Raw genomic sequence first — 20,716 nt, 5'->3', positions numbered from 1 at the left:
CGTCCAGAATCTGTGCACCACCAGGCTAAATGCATAAATTCTGCTCCCTCCAAAGCACACCTAGAATAGGCTCCATCCCGGTGCTTGTCTATATGGCACAGCCTCACCGGGGTCATGTAGACGTAGTACAGAAAATGTAAATGTATCCGTTTAAAACGTGCATTACAGGATGCTGTGTGAGTTAGGGAGCACCCGAATCTCCAGGCCCCATCGTCCATGGGAGCCAACAGATCTGTATCTCAAGCGGCCGTGCCCGGGGGGGTGAGGGGGAGGGGGGGTGGCATTGGACCTCATGGCCCTGTAGGGTGAGGAGACCAAACGGCATCTACCGCCACATGTGAGTATAATGTCTAGAGTTTGAGTCATCTGTGGGGCATCAGAGAAAGTGCGCCAAGTCTCCCTTGCTAGATTCTTGAGGCCGGCGTGCTGAAGGTATAGACCACATCCCAGGCCAAACACTTCACATGCCTGTTTGTATGAAATAATTGTCTCATTTGGGTACAAATCCGGCAGTACCTGTCAGCCCCTTTCCATCCAGACCTGGTATGACATGTTTCCCAACATCTTTCATACCGGAGCCAGGTACCACACACTCAGCTCCCGGTGGAATGGTGCAGGCCTGAGGATGCGGGACAGCTGTGGTCTGCTTGACCACATATGGTAAGGTGCCTGCAGCACCCGTCTCGTTCATCAGGGCGCTGAAAGACTCTCTGACTGGGCTCTAAGAAAGAGCCCAATGGGGGACTTGTAGCTCTGCACCTCACGCTAGCTTTTTTTAGTATCATAGTCCTGCACACTAACTCTCCATAACCAGCCATTGGGCAGTGCCTCTGGGTTCCAGATCCTTAATTGGTGAAGCAAATGGGGGTGCACCAGGTAACGAAGTCCAATCACTCTTGTAGTTTCAAAACCTTTATTTGTATTTATTCCTTTCTTTTTTTTATAGCACATACAGCTCAGCCAAAACGTTTTGTTCCAAAACAGTAGGAACTTCATCAGGGCTTTTGAAACAGTATCATCTAAATCCTTTTTCCATGGCAGTCAGTGTAGTTAATCCAGCCTATTCTGCCAGATGAGTTGGGAATTCCAAGGGCATCACCATGCCCATAAACGAAAAACCTTGTTTGAATTCTTGTTCGAAAGCGAGGGTCAGGGTGCAGCCCGATCGCTCCAGCTGGGACCCCAATCCCCCAAGTCCCTGGCACAGTAGCTGTGTTCCTCAGCACTAGTCTTTCCCCACCTGACAAGCAGTTAGTACATGTGGGGGTCCCCAGGATATCTCCTCAATGTGGGGGCCTACAGTCCACACGTGCTGGGCCTGCAACGCACCTGGGGCCAAGCTCTGAGTTCCTACAGGGAGCAAAGTTAAGAGGCCCCAATCCAGAGCCAGGGCCCACTTGAGGCCCAACAAGTCTCTCTCTCCCCAGGGCAGCCTCGAGGGATCCAGCTTTTGGATGGAGTCCACAGTGTGATGCACACATGTGATGTCACACGCCTCACCAGTGGTCCACAGGTAAACAGCAGTGTTCCTTCCAGAAGTGCACCCAAACCCCCAGCACTGCACAGTCACTTGGAGCCACAACACACAATACCCGATCGCAGCAGGACAGCGCAGTTGGGCACGTGTGCTCACCTCAGGCCCAGAGGAACAGCTCGTCTAGCGGAGATGAGTCTTCACAGGTGGGGATGGGAGTCCTCACCCCGCACCTATCATGATGAGCCGCTTGCTGCATTGGAGACATGCTCTGCCGGGGGCTGCCACGACACATCCGTCAGGGCCAACGAACGTGTGCCGAGACCGCGCCCCTCCAGCGGCAGGCAGGGCCCTTACGTCCAGTAGTCCCGGATCCTCGGCCTGTGCCACCTCCAAGCATGGGGGCAGCAGCCGCACTCTGCCTCAAGTACCCCACCCACAGGCCTGACACCGCAGCAAGCCAGCACCGTCCAGCAGGCCGAAGTACCGAATCAGCTATGGGCTCCGGAGGCCCCTACGGGCGGCACCGCACAGTCAGTCAGGCAGCCCGCATCGGCTATTCCAATTTGCAGGACTAACTGCTGATGAGTGGACAGGATTTGTCAGGATCTTTGGGCGGCCCTATGGGTTGCTCAAAGGGCGCATGTCCTGTTGGGCATGTTACTTTGCCATGCCCATACCTAAATTAGTTTAGTTTAGATTTTGTTCTCACTATGGAAATATGATTGTAACTTGCAGAAATGTTAAATGTGCATTAGTAGAATATAACTTGTATCAGACTTAACACAACATTTTATAATGTAGAAAAACAGAAGCAGCTCTCGTGAGTTAGCTCTTGTGTTTCTGTTGGCCTTCGAGATAAGCAAAGGAATTTTTCTCTCCATGTGAAGAAGAACTCTTGGCATAATTTACAACTGTAACCTTGGAGCCTTATCTATGTAGTTGCTGGAAATGTTTAAACAAAACCCCATTTCATTCTTTGCTTAAGAGAGAATGGAAAACACACACATTTTAAAAGTGCATTACCATGTTATGTTTGATGTTTATTGCTTAATTAAAAAGTTATTTTTTAGCTCATGTTATGTGTTTAGTTAGAAATAAAATGTTTCTTTAAAGGAAGATTAGGAATTTGAGTTATAAAAAATAGGCTATAGAATATGCCATGGGAAGGATCTTTGCCTGTCTGATGAGACGACTATTCAATCTGCCGATGGGTGGAGGAGTCTATTTGGGAAATGCTAGATTCCAGTTGGATGTTGATAAACATTATTCTTTGATAAATCTGTTCCTAGCTTAGGAGTTTCAGAGCACTTTCAGAACACTGTCAGGAATCCTTGTAGACAGATTTAGAGACGAAAGTCTGAAGACGAGTTTCAGACTCTGATGCAGAAATATATGTAGGAGAGCAGATGTGATTTGCAGATGCAGGGAAGGAGAGTAGAATGGAGGCAGACTTAAGCAGATTAGATGTAGGTTTTGTCCATACTGACTTTTATTAAAATCCACAAGCTTTAAGCTCTAACTGGCTTTGCCAAGGCTTATTTACTCTATGTATTATTTCTTATCATGGAAGATTCTGCAATAATTAATTATTGATTTAGCTTCATGTTAAGCTCACCCTTGCTTCTATTCTTGAACTCTTCATGAATTCTGACAGACATAATTTGTGCCTCGTTGTCTTAGAATAAGAATTCTTCCATTTATGGAGTGCTTGGTGTGCAATTTATTATATGCTTTTTACTAACTTATTTTTCTAATATTTCTGTAACCTGTTTGATACCTGACTAATGAATGAAGAGTCTGAAAAACTAAAATATTAATTGGAAAATAAATCCCTTTAAAACTACTTACAACTCTCATTATTGACTAAAATGTACGCCTGAGCGGAAACAAAGGTAGTGGTAATCAAAGGTGCCACACTTCCTAAAATGTTCCACAGAGAGATTACTGTGAGATTTCCGCTCCAACTAATGCAATTACCTATCTTTACCCTGTTGTTAGCTGTCTTGTCATCATGCATTTATTTTGTTCTCTACATCTAACAATGCCATTACTCTCTCACCATTATTAGACTCGGGCCTGAAAATGTGCTAACATTCTAAATTTTAAAACATTTACATTGTAATTAAACCTTTTACGCATGAGCCGAACACATGGACAAAAAAATGTAAACTAAAGAATCACCACATACAAATTTGATATCAGGAAATAGTGGATGTCAAAGATGGATTCCTTTCTACCCAATTTTTAGATTTCCTTAATTAAATAAAAAGTTAAAACTGCAAAACGTGGTTTCCAGCAAAGTTTGTGGGCATGAGCCATCTGACAGCCATTGCTACGTAGCACAAAATACATACTGTTAGAAATCGAGTTACTGGTTGACAGGGGTATGAGCCCTGGTCAAGCAGCAACCACAATCGTAGTCAGAGTAAGTGGCAGGCAAAGTCTAAATTAACCTGTGTTCATTCTCTGGTAGCTTGGTACAAAGCAGTCAGGCTTAACACATTACCTTCTCCTAGAGACTAAAAACCCAGCCATCTTTCTAATTTGTCCTTTTTTTGCAACCCCCAAGACCCTTTAGAGATTGTGCTTTACCAACCTGTGTTATCTGAAAACCCACTGACCTTTATACTAAAATGCATGGCTCTCTTCACAAAGGCTTCACCACCTGGCAACCCTCTGTCAGGTGGTACCATGGAGCTATCGTTCAGGCCAACATGGGATTCTAGCTAAAACTATATGATGACTTTGGAAATTTGCACCTTTACCAAGCTAATGTGAAGCTACAACAACTGCCTTTTAATCACAGCATTGGCTGATAACTGAGCTGCATCAGTTGAACCCTTATGCAATGCCCTTCCCAGTGGCACAGTATGGTAGTATATAACAAAGGAAAATGCAATTTTAACATTTGTTTTGAGAATTTATAACAGAGTATAAAAAATGTACTCAAAGCATACAAAAAAAATGTTTTCTCACCCATGGCTTTAATCAGGGATGGGCTTTTTATGTGAAACTTGGTGACATTTCTTGTTAGGTTGTGGAGCAAGGGTCTGATTTCAAGGCTGGATGGCTTGAGAAAAACATGACCCATCAAACTCTAAAAACAGCCCTGGGGCATCTTCGCACACTTTTCTTATAGACACTTGGGTCCTCATTTATGGGGTTTTTGGCATAGGACAGTACAGCAAGTTGCCTTGCTGCGCTACCCTGTGTCAAAATAAAAGGACAGGAATGCACTGTACTTATCCGGTGTGGTGCATGTCTGTCCTTTCCCCCTGCACTGGCGCCATTGCACCATGGTGCAAAGGTGCCTGTGTTGTAGGCAGGATTGTTTTTTTGCAGGAAGTTGCTCCTTCGTGCACTAAAGCAATCTTGGGAGGCTGTTCTCTCTTTTACATGTAAAGAGTAACAAGCAAGTTATTTCTCCTCTTTATGCCTCACCTTGGGAGGCATAAGGTTTGGAACATCTCCAGGTTTACACCCACGGAAAAACCCATGGAACCCCTACCTAGCGCAGAGTAAGGCAACGCAATGAATTGCGCTGCCATGATTTACTCCATATCTATGGGGTTATTCAAAGCCACTCAGAAATATGATTTCAGGGTTTGTACTGGCGATGCAAGGGGACATAGAGCCTTATTCGCCAAGTAAATGTACACTTTTGCTGTAAGTTTACACCTTTTTTTTGCTATTCACAAACTACGAGTGTAGTTTTAGGAGATGAATCTTTATGGTTTTGGCAAACTCCACTCATAAAATGATAGGACGGTCTCTGCAGTCCTGAAAATACTATACGTAAAACTACACATGTAGTTGGCAAACAATTTGTAAACGTACATTAAGAGTCTAAGTTTAACTTTGTGAATAAGGCAGGCCCATATTGATTTACCGCAGCAGAAAAATCATGCTCCCAGGTAACGTTCTGTACTTCGAAGTATTGCAATATTTCATTAATTTCCCTTCAGAAAAATCTTTAATGCCGGTGTTTTTTTAGCTAATATATTTAGAAATGTTTAGAAATATATCTTGGAGTAAGAAACTCTTGTAATACTCCTGGAATCGATCAAGTTAGCTTGCTAGCTCTGCCCAATATGGGTTGAAATGAAGACATGGTCATTATGTATGGGGCGCCATTTCATCCGTCCCTGTGATCAGCTTGTCTTTGTTACCATGCGTTTCCCACATCTCTCAGTTTCTTTATTTTACAGGTTTCGTGAACTCAGATTCAACGTGTGTTGCTTACTCTGTCCAGCCAAATATTTCCAATTGTCAAGTCGGTAGTACAAAAGTAACCTACGACTGTGAGTGTCACACAGAATTTGGTGCCAAAAAGGAATTGACAATTACGGTTACATTCTTCAGGAAAGGTAAGAAGTTCGGCGTAAATTGTACTTTTACGTATACTTATGTGTGCGTGACAGAGGGTAATGCTGGGACCGAAGATCAGAGTTCGTCCTACTTTATTGATACGTTTTCAGTTTCTTCTATAGCTAGTTTAGACTTGCTCTAGAGCAATTGAATATTCAGAGCTTCCTTTCCTTGATCTCTGACACCTTGAGGTTTCTATGCTAATCATCTTTGCATTAAACATTTAAATGAACACGTGGGAGACCGCTTTAATAAAGTATGGGGTGGCGTCAGTTCCTCTAATTCCATGTTTCTTACCACTAAATGATACATATCATGCATTTTGTGCAAATATTAGCAGTGAAATTCAGTTTTATATGCATTTTTGGGTCTCTTCACCAGGTTTTATCTGGTAAAATATGTCATGGGGAAAAAACGTGGATGTGAAATGTGTCACACAACATGGGGGCTATCACAGACTGCAGTGCGTAGTACGTTTTTTAGTATTACTATAGTTTTCTAACGTAGTAGAACATTTTATTTACAAACCTACAAGCACAGTTTCTACCTCCTTGTCTCCTATCTTTTTATGTGTGGGGAAATTCTCCTCGAGTGCAGACTTTCTTCACACATTAGTCTACATTTTAGTTGTAAATGTAGGAAGTGTAATAATGTGAGACACGTTCTAGTGTCTCTGTTCTGTTGTAACGATACACCTAACACCTACCCACCACCAGGCGTCATAGGTCAGATGACCCTGGCCAATAAAAGGGGCCGAGCGCACGTGCTCTGCGCCCATTACCTATCCCCAGCCACTGTGTCCGTGTCTGATTGCGTGATTGTATGCCTAGCGTAATGAGGGCCTAGCGCCCTCACCCCAATCACCACAATCAATCAATCAATCAATCAGTGACACTTATATAGCGCGCTACATATACATACCCGTAGGGTCTCAAGGCCCTGGGGGGGGGGGTGGGACGGGGGGGGGTGCCGCTACTGCTCGAACAGCCAGGTCTTCAGCTTCTTCCTGAAGGAGAGGTGGTCTTGGGTCAGGCGCAGGTCGGTCGGGAGGGAGTTCCAGGTCTTGGCGGCCAGGTAGGAGAAGGACCTTCCTCCTGTAGTCGCTCTTCGGATGCGGGGGACGGCGGCGAGGGCGTGGTTGGCTGATCGGAGGTGGCGTTTGGGAGCGTAGAAGTTAACTCGGCTGTTGAGGTAGCTCGGGCCTTGGTCGTGTAGGGCTTTGTGTGCGTGGGTGAGGAGGCGGAAGGTGATTCTCTTGTTGACGGGGAGCCAGTGAAGGTCTCTCAGATGTCCGGAGATGTGGCTGGTTCGTGGGATGTCGAGGATGAGTCTGGCTGAGGCGTTTTGGATCCGCTGGAGTCTCTTCTGGAGCTTGGCGGTGGTACCGGCGTAGAGGGCGTTGCCGTAGTCCAGTCGGCTGGTGACGAGGGCCTGGGTGACGGTCTTCCTGGTCTCTGTGGGGATCCACCGGAAGATCTTCCGTAGCATGCGTAGGATGTTGAAGCACGCCGAGGAGACGTTGTTGACTTGCCTGGTCATGGAGAGGGAGGAGTCCAGGATGAAGCCCAGGTTTCGTGCATGGTCTGTCGGTTTGGGTGCAGTGCCCAGGGCGGGAGGCCACCAGGAGTCGTCCCAGGCGGAGGGTGAGGAGCCCAGGATGAGGACCTCCGTCTTGTCAATGGAGACGAGGCGGAGCTGTGCCCAGCGTGCCACAGCTACCTGGAAAAAAAAAACATTGTGGGGAAAGAGGAGAGAGCTGCAGGGCGACGTTGCGGCCTCCCCTCCCCCACAGGATCGGCACCAGCCTGCCGATAGGCCCGCGAGGCGTGTGCCTTGCCCCGGGCCTAGATGTCCATGACGAGGTGACCGGGAGCCCACCCCGCACCTCTCAAGCCCAGCTGAGCCCCACCGGGAGGTGACCAACGCGGAGCCCACCCGCGTGGTCGAACAGGCCCGCCGGCCGAGTGTGGGCCCCAGCGCCGAAGGTACAGCAAGCCGACAGGAGCCCACCCGCGTCGGCCGCCACTGACCAGTGCCCCCAGGAAAGGCCCAAGCGCTGTGAGGAGATTGGGGGGCCGCGCGTGCCTGCAGCGCCCCCCCCCCCCACGACTGTAAGAGAAGCGGAGCCCACCCGCATAGTCAGGACACTTGCGGCCAAAAATGAACATGAAGTGAAGCAGGACCAGCGGAGCCCACCCGCGGCCTGCCTGAGGCGTCCCCTGCCCCCGCCGCGTGTGTGAGTGGAGGCGGCGGGGTGAATAATCCCCGGGGGAAGCGCCCGCAGCGTGTGAAGAGCTGCCGGGCACCGAGGGACTAAGCGGAACCCACCCGCATATGGCCGTAGCAGCGCCAGCACTCCCACGCTACCCTAGCAAGAGCAGCCTACGGCAGAATGGAGCGGCGCTGACAAACCACCCTCACCCCCTCCCACCCCCCCTGCACGACCCGTGGACTGGAAGGGCCTGCTGCGAGGGGCGGAAAGGAGAGAAAACGACTGAATGCGGCCAGCGCCGCTGAGGCAGAGAAAACAGTTGCACCAGTGAAGCACCCCAGCCGTTTGGTGCTCAAGCGTGGGACTAGGACAACCGAAGGCACCAGTGCCCCACCCCTGCAGGAAGAAGGCGTGCGTGGCCGGCGGAATCAAGGAGAGTAGTCTGCGCCCTACCTCTCGGTGCAGCAATGTGACCAGGCGAGCCAGGCAAAGTAAATTCAAGCCACGCCGTCACCTTCACGAAGACCGCAGCATGTAGAAGGCTGCTGGTGCGCTGAAAGCGAAAGTACATAAAACCTGCAGTGTAGCAGAATTACCGAGGACAAGGCTGCAGGCAGCCAGTTCGAGCAACACTGCCACCCAGTGGCCAACAGGCAACACTGCAGCCTGCAAGACAAACAAGCACACTGCAATCCATGAGAAGTGTGCAAGAGAAAAGACAGCTTCCAGATAGGCCTACAGCAAGGCGAATGATCACTGCAGCTTTGCCCTAGCAGCCCCAAGTGTGCTACAGGACAGCAGACTCCCAGCAGAAAAGGGCAAGCTGTAAAGCGCTCAAAGGACAAAGCAAAGTACAAGCCAGTGATACCGCGCCACCACAGGACTGGAGCACAGACGCCACACCATGGAAGGGATGCCACCGTTAAGTGAGTGCACAGGAGTGCGCCAGGAGCGCAAGGACTCTACACAGGTACCCGGACTAGCACAGCACTGCGATGCGCAGGACGGCGCAAGGAGTGAAGAAACTCCCAGCACCAGGAAAAGGACGACGGAGCAGTAGCACAGACCACTGGACGCACTAAGCCAAACGGAGACTAACCGCAGGCGGAGCGGCACCTGATGGCCCCAGGTTGTCGTTGCAACCGCAGTGAAGAGACTGCAGCACCACCACGAGACTCCCCATCAGGCAAGTGCGACACAGTGAGGAAGCGCAACAACCACCGACACTGCTCCAGGGTCCCCGAACGAAAGCAAGCACACCCCATGAGGTAACTGGAGCAACCTGAACACGAAGAAACTCGGAGTGGTGACGTAACCCTCCGCACCTAATGAAGCAAAGGAAGAGCGCGGACAAAAGCGTGCCAACGCTAAAGCACCGGATTGGAGCGAACTGCGTCCAAACAGAAGATAGCGACGCGTGAGGACTCACGCAGAAGACCACCCCGATGGTCGCCCCACGCAGCCGATCCCTCAGACGGTCGCACGAAGAACCCGGACGGTCACACACGTGACGCACCCAAGAAGCCGGCCAGCCAGATGGCCGCACCAAAAGCCGACCCACCGGGGATCGCGAAAGGAAGTGACCGAAGCAAGGGTCAACAAACCGTAACACAGCAAGTATCCCGCAAGAGGACCGAAGAAAGCCTGCCAGCATCGACAGCAGAGTGGACCGGCAAGAGGTCCAAGAAGTTCGACCACCAAGACACAGTCCACGAACATGGACCGGCGAACTTCGACAACTTAAATGCAACGTTCAAAGTCAAGATCGGAAGAGAAGATCGCAACGACCGGTCCAGTCGCAGACGTGAAAAAGACAGTGTGCGTGAACCAGGACGAGGCCAGAGGGAAGCAGGCGGAGTGCACGCTGCCTGGAGAAGTCTGGTTAGGGAGATGAAGACAGCAAGAGGACCAGACCGCGTTGCGAAAAGGAGGATAGAGAAGGAGTGGCCCGACGCCACAAAAGGAAAAGGAGAAGAGGTCTGAGTGGCACGTCTGCCACCACCAAAGAGAAGGAAAGGAGAAGAGGTCCGAGCAGCACGACGACAGGAAGACAAGAGAATGGAGGAGAGCAAAGAGGAGTGTGGACCAAGACACTACGACACACAAGAAGGGGAAACACCGAGGAGAACGTGAGAGGTGCACAACAGTCCACACGCACGACCGGGACACACGTAACATCACTGGAAGCAAGCATCCACGTGCGAACCCGACAGTCATCCAGGAATGACGGAAGCGAGCAGGCCGGACTGTAGGCAACACCCACCTCTGGGATGGAACAGACACAAGGGCCGCGGAAATCCAGGGGCAGAGGCCTCGGGGACACCGGTGGCAGCGGTTCCCACAACAAGAGACAGACTGTTGCAGCTCGTGCTGAAGATCCTGGAAGACCGAAGGTCGCACACGACGGAACCAGTGCCAACAACACCCTTTCAGGTGGAGCTTCGGACACGGAGAGAGGGCCCGTAGCGACGTCCTTCAACACTTTGGAGCGACAAGGCGGCATGTCCTACAGTCCAGTGGGAGCCTGGCAGAAGGGCCGCCGGGTTGTCCAGTGAGAGGGGACACCCGCCAGAGAGGGGTATCCGTGAGAGGGATAACCTGCAGCTGAAGATCCCGTCAGGAATAGACACCAGCTTGAGCAGAGCACTTTGACCAGGACGGTCCAGCGGAAAGCAACACACTTGGGACCGGCTATGGATACTTCTACACGTTCACAGGAAGCGAAACAGAGCGAGAGAGACTGTACCGTCCACCCACAAGCTGCAAGTCTGCCAAGGCAAGAGTCGTCGTGATTTGAGTTATGGGTTTTGTGTGAACTCTATTTTCCTTCCCACAGGTTGGATTTTAGTTAGGGTAATTTTCTTAACTAAGGTTGGGAGGGATGTAATAATGTGAGACACGTTCTAGTGTCTCTGTTCTGTTGTAACAATACACCTAACACCCTCCCACCACCAGGCGTCATAGGTCAGATGACCCTGGCCAATAAAAGGGGCCGAGCGCACGTGCTCTGCGCCAATTACCTATCCCCAGCCACTGTGTCCATTTCTGATTGCGTGATTGTATGCCTAGCGTAATGAGGGCCTAGCGCCCTCACCCCATTCACCACAGGAAGGATGGGGGAATGGCTGGAAAATGGGAAATACTTATTAATAAATGGGAGGGGGTAAGGAAGTAGTAAGGAGATGTTTAGGAACGGGCAGGGAGGGATTTACAAAGGGATGTGTATCATTCCACAAAAGAGAAAGGACATTGCTATGCACAAACTGCACTTCTAAAGTTACCACAGCCAAAAGGGGACCTAATACATTTCTAACCTTCTCAAGCATATAGCTTAAGTAAATCCAGCAAAACAACTTGGCCAACCACTGTTACTGAAACACCATTCCATAGAAAATTATACAGATAAGGGAATACAGTGAAATCCAATAGGAAATAATGTTAAATTAACAAAACTTATTTCTAAAAGTTAAAAAAAGACCTTTAACAACAAAAATATATAAAATTAATATTCATGTTTCATTTAACTTTAAAATATGCTAACTTATTTTGTGATAACAAATGTGTGTACTTAAAAATTTTAATAAAATCTAAAAAGGTTTATTTTAATTAACTCTATACATCGTTTATACTTCCATTAAAAACATTAAATATTTATTTTTAATTTAATTAAATAATGCGGTTTAATTTGTTTCTTTTTTCTTCTACAATGTAAAAAAGTATGACATTAAATTACAATGTATTTAACGTTAAATATTGTTAGTAGTTTTTTTTAAAATGTTACTTTTTTAGGGAGACTCTAACTTAAAGACTGTTTAATGATTGAAACTTGAGAAATGTTTGTTTGTGCAACTTTTGTATTTTCTCTCGAAACCAAATGCTGGAGATGCACATTACAAGAATTACAGCACTTGCAACACACCTGGTAATGAAAGAGTGATTGTTCTTAACTCTGCCAACCATCTCCTGCTGAAACAAATGAACCTTTTCCATGCTCATGACGAGCTCAGCTCGTCATGAGCCGTGGAACACTCAGGTGCGGGGAGAATTCCCCCGCTGTGCTGAGCGTTCCACGGGAGCCGGTGCATCTGTGACGAGCTGAGCTCGTCATGAGCACAGGAGCCCCGTGCCTCCTGACGAGCTGAGCTCGTCATGAGCATGCGGGCGCTGTGCGCGCCCCCTTACCCCCCAGCACAGTGGGGGAATTACCCCTGCAGCGCAGGGGTTATACAAGAAACAATCACAGCCAGGCAAATCTCATAAGAACGGAACCCATACACCTAACCTCTTTTACTGCCTTCCCTATGTCCTTGAACTTCTTTGTAGAATCACCCCTTCGTTTTGGGGAGGAATTATTTGAGGAGGTGAGGCAGGGTTTACAAGCAAAGGATCAATATCCTTAGCATTGCAGTGAAAATGTCGTGCAGAGTGGGAGCAGAAGCTGGATTACTTGCAGTTCGCTTCCAGGATATCCCGCCCTATGTCAAAATACTGGCTGCCCTCTACTTTGGTGTTCCAATGTGGAAAGTCACCAGGAGGGTACTACAATATGTTTTACCACTATGTAATGTTATGCAGTGGCGGCCGCACAGATCAGGGGTGGCAAGGCGGCAGGGGAGGGAGGTTTGTGCGAAAAGAAAACAACAACTTACCATATTGCAGCATCTATTCCACGCTGTCTCTCCTCTGCGTCCGGGATGAACAGGAAGCAGGAAGCACCCAGGCTCCACTGAGTCAATCACAAGGCTGCAATGCAAATTGTGCAGTTAGGGATGGTGTTGACCTCAAACAGATGAGGCAATGGGTTTGTGAAGACAAGATACAATCAGCAGTGCAAAAATACAGTAAATAAAATAAAAGATAGACTCAAAAAGGGATTTGAGATCAGTAATTCAAAGAAATCTAAGAAGGTTTGTTAAAACATTAAAGCATAACACAGAAGGCAAAAATATGTCTCAGTTCAAAAAATCAATCAGAGAACATAGAATATCAGTTCCCATAAAGGCATTCCGTAGTATAAATTGGTGCAGTAATGGGCAAAATTAGAAAAACTGTCTAAGCCCTAAATGTGCAGTGAATTGATAGAGATTTGGGCAGTATCACTAGTAAAGACTAGGGGTGGGCGGTACTCTGTTTGCAGACTTTGCAGAGGTTTGCCACCCCGATCATGGCTTGGAGTGCAGAGTTAAGCAAAATCCTCAGTCAACCACCAGCGGAGCAGAGTTTCCCAATTGTGTGTTTTCATTGTTAAAATAGGTGTCCTCATGTGATGCTAACACCAAATCTGAAGCCCAAACCTCTGCCCGCTGAACCAATTGAGAGGCGCGTGGCGAAGACTAGGCAGATAGAACTGGGCTGTGAGCTGCTCTGCAGGAGCTGAATTGTGTCAAAAAGCATGAGTGGGGAAACCCTTTGAACGGAGCAGTCAGCGTCTCTTTCGTTTGTGTCTTTAAATCGAAATTGACACGTGTTTTAAAATCTGTTTTGCACTGAACTGTTACTAGCTAATTTAAATCCATGTTTGAATGACTTTTAAAAATGAAGTGGCATTGAATTGATTCTGGTTGGGAAATCAAATTGGGAATTGCATATCGGAATCCAGGGGTGGTGGGACATGATAGCTAGACTCTGCCCTCCATGGTAATCATATCTTCCAGGGTGCGGTCGACTTCTTTTTGTACTAGAGACGTTAAAAAGGGACACTGCGCGAGCGCGCTCGACCCTTTGAACGGAGCAGTCAGCTGCTCCTCCATTCGTGTCTTTAAATCAAAATTGACAAGCGTTTTAAAATTTGTTTTGCACTGAACTGTTACTAGCTAATTTTAAAACAGAAAAAGGGGGGGGACCTCTATTCTGACCTATATTACTTTACACCTGAGCATTAAAGTCTCTTCAAAATTACATATAGGATGCTACATAAAACATGAAGTAATTAATTTAGACTCAGAATTTGTATGTAATTTCTTTCATTTATGTTATATCATTTTCATAACAGTTTTATTTTTCTTATTTTCTAGTGATTGTTTTATCAAAATTGCAAAACAGTGACATGGTAACATATGTACAAATACGTTTAAAAAATGCAAGGTTGAATCGTGTCTAAACAGAAACCCCTAAACAGTACATATAAGGTGACTTTCACTCATACCATCATTCATACATGCTTAAACTTACATACTGATTGTCCTAACATAACTGACACAACAAACAACAATGAAAAAAGTGAAAAACATATAAGATGTCCTCTGGTAGACTCCTCAGAATAAGGTTAGAACCCGTTGTGTTTAGTCTTCCTTTTTGTTTTGAGGGTTAATAGTCTTTAGTAACCCTATTCTTTCTTTCTTCAGATTTTGATTTTTAATCTAAAGTGAGGGTCTCTGGTGCGTACGGCCTATGTACGTTTCGGTGATGTCATTACTTTGCTTCACCTTCTTCAGGGCCAACATAAGACTGGACAACAGACAGGTGCAAACATACACTTAAAACCAGGGGGTTCTCATTATCTGCAATAAAAGCATATGTACCATGATTAAATTATGAGCATCCACGAACCAATACATTATTTGGATGTTTAAATGAACTTTTCATGCTATGGGCTAACCGGTGCCATGGTCATAGTCAAAGGAAAGTCGGGTGTGAAAGGTGAACTAAGTAGTTTAGTACCTTAATTCCCAAAGTGAGAAAAGCAGCTTATGAGAGTATAAGAAAGTCTTATGATTCCCAAAAGGATTTTTAGTAAATTCATAGGAACAGAATAGAATGTCTGCATGCTTTCCAGCTGACGTGTGTGAACATGCATGACATGCAAGGTGTTGTATTATGTGACATTTCTAAGTGAAATAAGGCGAAAATATTTCACCTGTGTCATTGATGACACTTTCTAGACTCTGATAGCAATATTGAGCCTCTGGGCGCTAATTTTCTGACTCTCTGTGTGGATATAAATCCTGCAAAAAAGGAGATGCAAAATAGGGCCTTGATAAATTGCTCTGCAAATTTTCAGAGAGGTTGGTAATTGGGCTGTGTGAAGCTGCATATTACCCCAGAGTTATGGATCCATAAAGTGCATCTGTGTTTTGAATTTATAACTGTATTATTATTCCTGTTGCTCCAACTGGTCGGTTATAACTACTTCATGGACCTGAAACGAGACAAGGGGAGTCCAAGATCTGTTACAAGTAATAAAGTATGACCATTGTTTAAGGATCGTAACAGAAGGTAACTTAAGAGTGCCTAGGTATCTAGCTTCAGAGGCATATCAGTCTTTATAGTAAACATACCATTATTGATATAATGCCTTCTATACTGATGTTTTAGTTTTGATGTTATGTGGAGCTAACTAAGGTTTAGTAAGACACTGTCTCTTTTCATCTGTCCCCTCCTACGATGCGTCTTGCTGCCTATTTTGTCTGCTAGGATGCATGTTGTTAGGAGTGAGGACTTGTCTTATAAAAGATGTATTTACGTAGTAACTCTATTTCTCTTGCCTCTGTATGTGGAGTATGTTTTTCTACTTGTATGTTAAGACTGTGTGAATAATTAGCGCCTGTTTTTCATTAATAATGACAGAGGGATGGCTCTATCTAACACATGCATGAATGGCGTCCAACTGCTTTTATATAAGAACGCTGTGTGATTATCAACCCGCACGTGTGCGACTAGCTCCAATGGCCTCTGTCCCGCCCGGTAGTCAAAATGCCCCCGTATGTGCGCGATAGTCCCTGCCTGTATAAATTATGTGGAAGTCCGATGGTTTACTATCACGAGACCCACCATGTACGTTAAGGCTGGTCGGACTCAATAGCCACTCCCATTAGGAGCAGGGAGCTACGGGGGATTCACATCCGTAATGACAAAGGGGGGCTGCGGGGGAGCAGGAAAGTAGCTCATATCCGCGGGCGCCTACGGCCGATGTCACGGCCACTGACATCCGACCGCCGTGCGTCTGTTGTTTTTATAGCGCTAACACTAGGGGATTGCTCGCAGCTGGGTCGAGTGCCGAAAGGAAGTTCGGCCGGTCCCGTACATTGACATAAAAATGGGACTCTGCCTAGAGCTCTGTGAGTGCGGTAATGGGCACAAAGAGGGGACTAATCTGTATTAAATATGGATGTGCTGCACAATGACGCTCTCTACCTGTCATGACAGATCAACTCAAATTATCTATTCTGTTTTTAGGTTCTGTTTGAATGTTTTTTTTCAAAAAGTTTTTATTTCTTTATATATTTTTTGATTCCAGAAATTTTCTGATTAAAGAGAATATCTGCAGGAAGTTCTGTAGCATTTTATTTATTGGGGAGTTTCACAGTCCTTGTTCACTTAAAGAAAGGGGCAATCAAGGATGAAGTCCTTTGAGAGATATGTAATGCACATTATCCATTAATCGTGCATTGTGTCTCCTAATTATAAGATTGTGTTGGATATGATCATGTCGGGATTTCTTCATAAATTGAGATTGTACATATTTCTTAAGATTTTGGACAGTTACTTCATCCGTTAGAAACAGTCCCAAGGTACCTAGTCTTAAAGATGGTGATGTTCTAATTGATAGTGATGTCCTACATATTGGGGTCAGAAGTGAAAGAGGTGTCCTCAGTCTATAAACTCTACCAGAAAAACTTGCTATGGGGTTCGGTCCAGAAGTATTGTAGCTATTCAGTAATGATCCAACAAATTTCTTCGTTGTGACCATGTCGTACTGTATCCAAATGGTATATCCAGGAGGTTTCTCGCTGTTTCCTGAATTTTATCATGTCTTTGCCTGGAGTGTGCTGTATTCGTTCAAGAATAAGCCAGCGCATATATTTTTCTGAGTGGTCATATTGGATATAATGCGCTACCATGGGTGCATTGGTTTTTCTAGTTCTGACCGCTGATTTATGCTCCGAGAATCGCACTCGAAATTCTCTGGCTGTCTCTCCAATGTAACCTAAACCACAAGGACATAAGATGAGGTAGATTACATTGGAGGTTTTGCAGTTTGTCATTTCTTTAAATTGGTCGGTTTTGTTTCTGTAAGACCATGAGTTACCAGGGATGACCTGGTCACAAGCATGACAGGTTTCACATTTGTGGTTCCCTTTCGGTAATGGTTTGCCATCTGTGGTACGTTGGCATGTTTTGTCTTTTCGTTTGGCCCTGCTGTGGACTAGCTTGTCTCTGAGGTTGGGGTTACTCCTGAACGCGATCAGAGGCCTTTTCAACTCTGTCGCGTGGTCATGAGTATTTAAAATTTTCCAATTTTTATTTATAATCTGTCTGATTTTGTTGTTGAGAGTGGTGTGATTAAGAACGCAGACCATATTTGGGTTAGGGGCTTTAGCAGTTTGATTTAAGAGGGCATCCCTGTTGTAGTATTTTGCTCTTTTAAGTGATTGGCGAACCAATCTTCTAGGTTAACCTCGTTCCAATAGGCGGTCTTGTAGTTTGATGGCATGTGTCATAAAATCTTTAGTGTTGGTGCAGTTTCTTTTTATTCTTAGAAATTCCCCGAAGGGAATCGAGTCCTTTTGGTACGGGGGATGATAACTGCTGTGCTCTAAGATGGTATTTTTCGCTGTTGGCTTGCGATATAAGCTGACTGTAATTTCGCCTTCCATATTTGGACCCATATGTCCAAAAATTCAACCTGTTTGGTTGAAAAATTACAGGTGAATTTTAAGTGTGGGTCTGCTAAGTTAAGCCACTCCATAAACTCTTTTAACATTTCTTCGGTTCCTGTCCATATAAAGAATATGTCATCTATAAAACAATGCCACCTAGTGACATTTTCATAGAAGGGGGCTACTTCGTTGAATATGTTTTTAAGTTCGAATTCACCCATGTAAATATTCACGATGCTTGGGGCACAGGAAGCCCCCATGCTGACTCCCTTGATCTGCTGGTAAAGGTTCTCTCTAAATTCAAAAAAGTTGTTATGGAGGACAATATCCAAGCATTCCATGATGAAGTTGTCTGGTCTCTGTCCCGGTGTCCTAGCAAGGAGCGCTGCCACCACTTCCACTGCTAAGTCCTGGGGGATATTGGTACAGAGAGATTCTATATCGCATGTAACTATGAATTGTGAATTCTCATTAAATGTGACATGTTCTAGAATGGTGATGATGTGGCCTGTGTTTTTTATGTAGGAGTCATATGTGGTGGTAAGGGGGCATAAGAACGTGTCTAAGTATTTGGAGAGGGGTTCTGTGTTAGAGTTTAAAGAAGCCACTATGGGTCTGAGAGGGGGGTCTAAGGTGTTTTTGTGTGTCTTAGGGACACCATAGATCGCAGGAATTACTGCATTGGTTTTTATTAACCCTGGGTGAAGCACTGCGCTACGCTCGCGGAGTTTGCGAAGTTTGCGCAACTTCGTACTACGCAAGCTGCACGTAGCACAGTGCGAACACGCGTAGTGCAGCGTAGCGTAGTGCAGCGCTAATTTTTTGCTTGTTCGCGGTCCTGAATGGCATGTTCGCGACCGCGAGCAAGCAAAATGACATCCCGGCGAGATTCTCAACGCAGGGAGGTAAGGTTTCTCATTGTGAGTGGTTGCACATGCTAGGTGTGGCCAAGCCCTGCCATCCTCATGACTCTTGCTTGTAAAAGGCTCAGTGACAGAACCATTGAAATTTCAAAAGAGCACATTACTGCACAGAAAAGTAATGCCATGCGGCCAGATGGCAGTCCATATGAAGCCGTCAATTCAGAGGCTAAATCAAATATGCTGCACTTCGACTGAGTTGAGACCTCACGACCCAAGAAGTACGCATCAGGGAAGCGCAAGGAAAAAATTGTTAGATCAGTTAAATTGAGGAATTATGACCGATTACTCCACAATCTTGAGGAAAGAGGGAGAGACCGAATTTTAGACAGAAAATTACATTTATCAATGTAAAAAATGGATGTGCAGTAACATTCCGCTGTGGCACAGACATAATATAGAATAATCTTGAAATCACAGAACAAATTTCAAAAGCAGGATTCTAGCACAGGATTGATAGCAGTATAGGTACTTTAAGACAACTGATAAGTGGAGGAGAGTTGGGTAAGAGAGGTAGGTAAGGAGAAATGAGTGGTGATCACATGTGTAGACATTAGCATGAGTTGTTTTCTTCAATTAATGCAAGCTGTAATTAGTTTTATTTGGTTTTGATGTAAAAATATTCAATTACCCCTATGTATATGAATTTCATTGAAGCTCTAAGTGAATACATAAGGCTTACCATCAACGGAGTGATAGCTGCTCCGGTGTCAACAATTTGAAGGAACTTGGGAACATATGTTTTATGAATTCCCTACATGTTATGTTAGAGAAATTTGATATAGAGCAAATGAATCACACTCGAAGGAGTATCTCGGCACTCAGTGCAGTAATAGGTAAAAGGAAAAATTTAATTCAGGTACTATTTGTATAGCGTGGCTAATAAGTCCAGGGGTATCAGTTAAAGAGCCAGGTCTTGAGTCCCTTCCTGAAGTGGTTAATCAAGGGTGAGGTTCGTCGGAGGAGGGGAAGGGTGTTCCTGGCTTTGGCAGCAAAGTAGTGAAAAGAGTGTCCTCTGATGCAGCTGTAGCAGATACGTAGTGTATGAGCAAGGGTAAGGTGTGTGGAGCAAAGGTTGGGTCTAAGCTCCGCTTGCCACCAGTCGTTGTTCCAAAGGGTGGGCTGTCTACAAAAGATCAGAACATCCACTTTGTCCGTGTTGAGTTTGAGGCTTTTTTCTTTCATCCATGTGGAGATGTCATTCATACAGTTGTAGAAGTTATTCTTTGTTAGGGTCAGGGTGAGATTCACTGAAAAAGAGAGGACGAGCAGGGTGTCGTTAGTGTAGATGTTAATGTTGTGCAATCTGACAATTTCTGCGAGTGGTGCCATGTAAATGTTGAAAAGGGTAGGGCTGAGGGAAGTGTATTGGGTTAATCAGAGATGGAGAACTTAAGAATCCAAAGTGAAGGGAGGTAGGCATACTCTTTGGGTGCATCCCATGAAGAAGGATTCTATCCATCTGAGCACATTGTCTGTGATTCCAATCTGACTCAGTTGGTTGTTGAGTGTGTGGTGGGACACGGAGTTGTGAGCTGCAAAAAATCAGAATACCTACGTCTTAAGAAGTTTTTAAAAGCTGTTAAAAGTAGAGCAAGACCTGTTGTGAAAAGGAAGTTTGTTCCAGTGATGCCTTTCTAGGATGGGGTCTCCACCTAACTCAGAAGGCCACCAATCATCACACCCGAAGGTCTGGGCCTTGCCAAACAGTAGAATCTCTTTCTTATCTCTGTTCAGCTGTAACAAATCTGTTTTTAGCATTTTCTGGATTGTTTCTCATAGAGATGATTAATTGTGTGTCGTCCACATTTGAGATGACTTCAAAGCCAAGTGATTTTACAATGTGGGCAATGGAAGCTACATAGATGTTTGAGAGCTTAGCTGGGCTTAGTTTAGCCCTGTCTGGTACGATGGCCTTGGTAGCGCAAGGGAACCGAAAGACACAACAATAGGAAATTTAAGACTCCTGTAATAAGAATAAGGTGTGGCGGCATTATGAAGAGAGAGGAATAAGTTCAGGGAGAGGAGTGGGGGAGCGACAAATCCGGGGTCACACCTGTCACACATAGGTCTGCATGGACCTATTTTCCAGTAGGGGGGGGCTCGACAGGGTGGGATCCCAGGGGGGGAGGGGTAAGGG

At 45.9% G+C, this 20,716-nt stretch overlaps 1 protein-coding gene across 1 annotated transcript in view; it reads left to right on the top strand.

Annotated features, from left to right (window-relative positions):
• LOC147707022 (adhesion G protein-coupled receptor F5-like) overlaps positions 1 to 20,716 on the top strand; it is a 580,791-nt gene that overhangs the window by 317,454 nt on the left and 242,621 nt on the right. Inside the window, exon 11 of the mRNA XM_086926246.1 lies at positions 5,686 to 5,844. Coding sequence (XP_086782372.1) covers positions 5,686 to 5,844 — 159 coding nt within the window. The remainder of the gene's footprint in view (positions 1 to 5,685; positions 5,845 to 20,716) is intronic.

The sequence above is a fragment of the Lissotriton vulgaris genome, chromosome 6 (genome assembly GCF_964263255.1).
Source record: "Lissotriton vulgaris chromosome 6, aLisVul1.2, whole genome shotgun sequence".
NCBI classification, from domain to species: domain Eukaryota; kingdom Metazoa; phylum Chordata; class Amphibia; order Caudata; family Salamandridae; genus Lissotriton; species Lissotriton vulgaris.
The sequence above is the reverse complement of the archived record's forward strand: the minus strand, read 5'-3'. Positions and strand labels throughout refer to the sequence as shown.